Consider the following 3,645-nt stretch of genomic DNA (forward strand, 5'->3'; position numbering starts at 1 on the left):
CTCCAGGTGCAGGGCGTAGATGCCGATGCGCAGCGCGCTCCACGAGGCGTCGATGAGGCCCAGCGTGCGGTTCTTGAAGGCCAGCACCTGGAGATGATAATAATAATAATAATGTATTGGTGTAAAGATGTGGAATTCTCTCCATAGCGAGCTTAAGGGATGTAATAGTGTTTATCAATTCAAAACAAATTATAAAAAAAATATTTAGTCAGTATGAAAATCAAATGTGATCTGAATAGTGAGATCATTTATTTTTTGTATTTTTTTGTATTCTTTATTCTTTATTATTATTATTATTATTATTATTATTATTATTATTATTATTATTATTATTATTATTATTATTATTATTATTATTATTATTATTATTATTATTATTATTATTATTATTATTATTATTATTATTAATATTATTAATATTATTATTATGATTATGATTATGATTATTATTATGATTATGATTATGATTATGATTATGATGATTATTATTATATTATTATTATTATTATTATTATTATTATTATTAAATGTTTTCTTGTTTAACTGTGGATTGTGTTTCTTGTATAATGGTATAAATATTATTTGTGTAAATTAGGTTGTACGCCGACCATTAAGTAAATACTTGTTTAGTTTAGAATAAGGGGCAGGTAACTATAAGATTTATTCTTCTTCCTGTTCCTTTTGTCCATGGAATGATAATTATGATTGTGTATGAAGAAACTCTGATTGTATGATTCTATGTGGCAAATAAATACTCTGAATCTGAATCTGAATCTGTACAAAGCAGCACATAAGCACTCACTTCCAAGTGGCACTCGGGAGTCGTTCCAGACGAGAGAGAGAGAGCCGATATATATATAGACTCAGGGGAACTTGTGTATTCAATATCGCAAAGGCAAGGACAAATATAAAAAGTTTATGTATATCTGTTAACCCTTTCACTGCCACACGACAGCCGGTTAACCCTTTCACTGTGACAATACAGAAGGTTAGCCCTTTTACTATCACACAACCGACGGCGATGCTCCATCATTAGCATCATTAGCTCCGCATTTGCAGAGCTAATTGCATTTGCGGAGCTAATGATGCTAATGATGGAGCATCGCCGTCGGTTGTGTGATAGTAAAGGGCTAACCTTCTGTCGTGTGGCAGTGAAAGGGTTAAAGGGGCAACATTATGGAATAGCTTTGACAAAGAAGTACACATGTGTAGTTCGCTACGTACTTTTAAGAAATTATTCAAATATGAGGTGATGATATAAAACCTCCTTATTATCCTGGTTATATTTCATCTATAACATAGCTGTGTTCAAATAGTGACAAAGGGAAAAAGAAAAGAAAAAAAAATATATAAAAATAGAAATAAAACATAAATGTGTATACGTTTTGTACATAAAACTATGAAACGTTTGTAATCTTTGCAAAATTATATACTGAATTATGTTTATTTTTTTGTATTTTTTTTTTTTAAATAGTGTAATGTAATGTAAAAAGGGTAGGCAATTATAAGCCTCGGCTACAGCCTACACCTTTTCGGTCATTTAATTGTTTTGTTTTTTTGGAAGTTCTACTACTATGCTTTGTAAAAGAAAAGACAGAAATAAAATCATTCATTCATTCATTCATTCATTCATTCATTCATTCATTCATTCATTCATTCATTCATTCATTCATTCATTCATTCATTCATCCATTCACCTCGAAGGTGGGGATCTCGGGCTTCTTGGACAGGGTCTGTGTGTAGTCCGAGATGGCCCGGGTGACCGGGTTGCGCACCACGATGATGAGCTTGATGTCGCGCGCCATGGTGTGGATGCGCTTGGGCGCGTGGTTGGTCACGAAGTAGCTGGGTGTCTTCTCCATGGTGATCTGGCCCTCCAGCGTCGAGGGCATCAGGTCCCTGGGGTGGAGAGAGGGCACAGCGGAGAGAGAGGTCAGCTCGGCAGGCGTGGGGTTACACCGTGTGGCAGCGTATCTAATGATGTATCTAACAACATATCTAAAAACATATCTAACAACATATCTAACAACATATCTAAAAACGTATCTAACAACATATCTAACAACATATCTAAAAACGTATCAGAAAACATATCTAACAACATATCTAACAACATATCTAAAAACATATCTAAAAACCTATTTAACAACATATCTAACAACATATCCAACAACATATCTAACAACATATCTAAAAACATATCTAAAAACGTATTTAACAACATATCTAACAACATATCTAACAACATATCCAACAACATATCTAAAAACGTATTTAACAACATATCTAACAACATATCTAACAACATATCCAACAACATATCTAAAAACATATCTAACAACATATCTAACACCATATCCAACAACATATCTAACAACATATCTAACACCATATCTAACAACATATATAACAACATATATAACAACATATATAACAACATATCTAACAACATATCCAACAACATATCCAACAACATATCTAAAAACATATCTAACAACATATCTAACAACATATCTAACAACATATCTAACAACATATCTAAAAACATATCTAACAACATATCTAACAACATATCTAAAAAACATATCTAAAGACATATCTAACAACATATCTAACAACATATCTAACAACATATCTAAAAGCATATCTAACAACATATCTAACAACATATCTAACAACATATCTAACAACATATATAACAACATATCTAACAACATATTTAAAACATATCTAACAACATATCTAACAACATATATAACAACATATCTAACAACATATCTAACAACATATCTAACAACATATCTAACAACATATCTAACAACATATCTAACAACAACATATATAACAACATATCTAAAAGCATATCTAACAACATTATATAACAACATATCTAACAACATATCTAACAACATATCTAACAACAACATATTTAACAACATATTTAAAACATATCTAACAACATATCTAACAACATATCTAACAACATATCTAACAACATATCTAACAACATATTTAAAACATATCTAACAACATATCTAACAACATATCTAACAACGTATCTAACAACATATCTAACAACATATCTAACAACATATTTAAAACATATCTAACAACATATCTAACAACATATCTAACAACATATCTGAAAGCATATCTAACAACATATGAATGACCTTTATTTTGAATGACCTTTATTTATATAGCACCCTTCACAGCACGAATGCACAGGGTGCTTTACATTACAGCTTAAAGGGGACATGTACTGCTATTCCTAGCACTATTTGGGCAACTTTACACAATTTCTGTTAGTCTATTGAAGACATCTGTAAGTTTTTTTTTAAAAAAATGCATTGTTTTATATTTCTAATCAAGTACTCAAAACCATCATTTTTCAGCTTCAAGATTTCAGGCTGTTATGGCCCCGCCCATAAGCACTTTGAGTGACAGTCAGTCCACACAGTCTGCGACTGGTAGACAGAGAGAGATAGAGAGAGAGAGAGAGAGAGAGAGAGAGAGAGAGAGAGAGAGAGAGAGAGAGAGAGAGAGAGAGAGAGAGAGAGAGAGAGAGAGAGAGAGAGAGAGAGAGAGAGAGAGAGAGAAAGACAAGCCGTTATTGACAAGACCCCCTCTCTCCCTCCCTCCCTC

General features: G+C 32.1%; 1 protein-coding gene across 1 annotated transcript; it reads right to left on the reverse strand.

The window, feature by feature from the left end:
• On the reverse strand, window positions 1-1,899 carry LOC311248251 (heparan sulfate glucosamine 3-O-sulfotransferase 4-like; the record flags this gene model as incomplete). Its single annotated transcript, XM_084339169.1, has 2 exons — window positions 1-87; window positions 1,698-1,899. Coding segments are annotated over 2 exons (289 nt in total), but the record flags the coding sequence as incomplete, so codon positions are not given.
• Between the last annotated feature and the right edge of the window lie 1,746 nt (window positions 1,900-3,645).

This window comes from Notolepis coatsorum, assembly GCF_963971535.1.
Source record: "Notolepis coatsorum genome assembly, contig: SCAFFOLD_223, whole genome shotgun sequence".
Lineage (NCBI taxonomy): Eukaryota > Metazoa > Chordata > Actinopteri > Aulopiformes > Paralepididae > Notolepis > Notolepis coatsorum.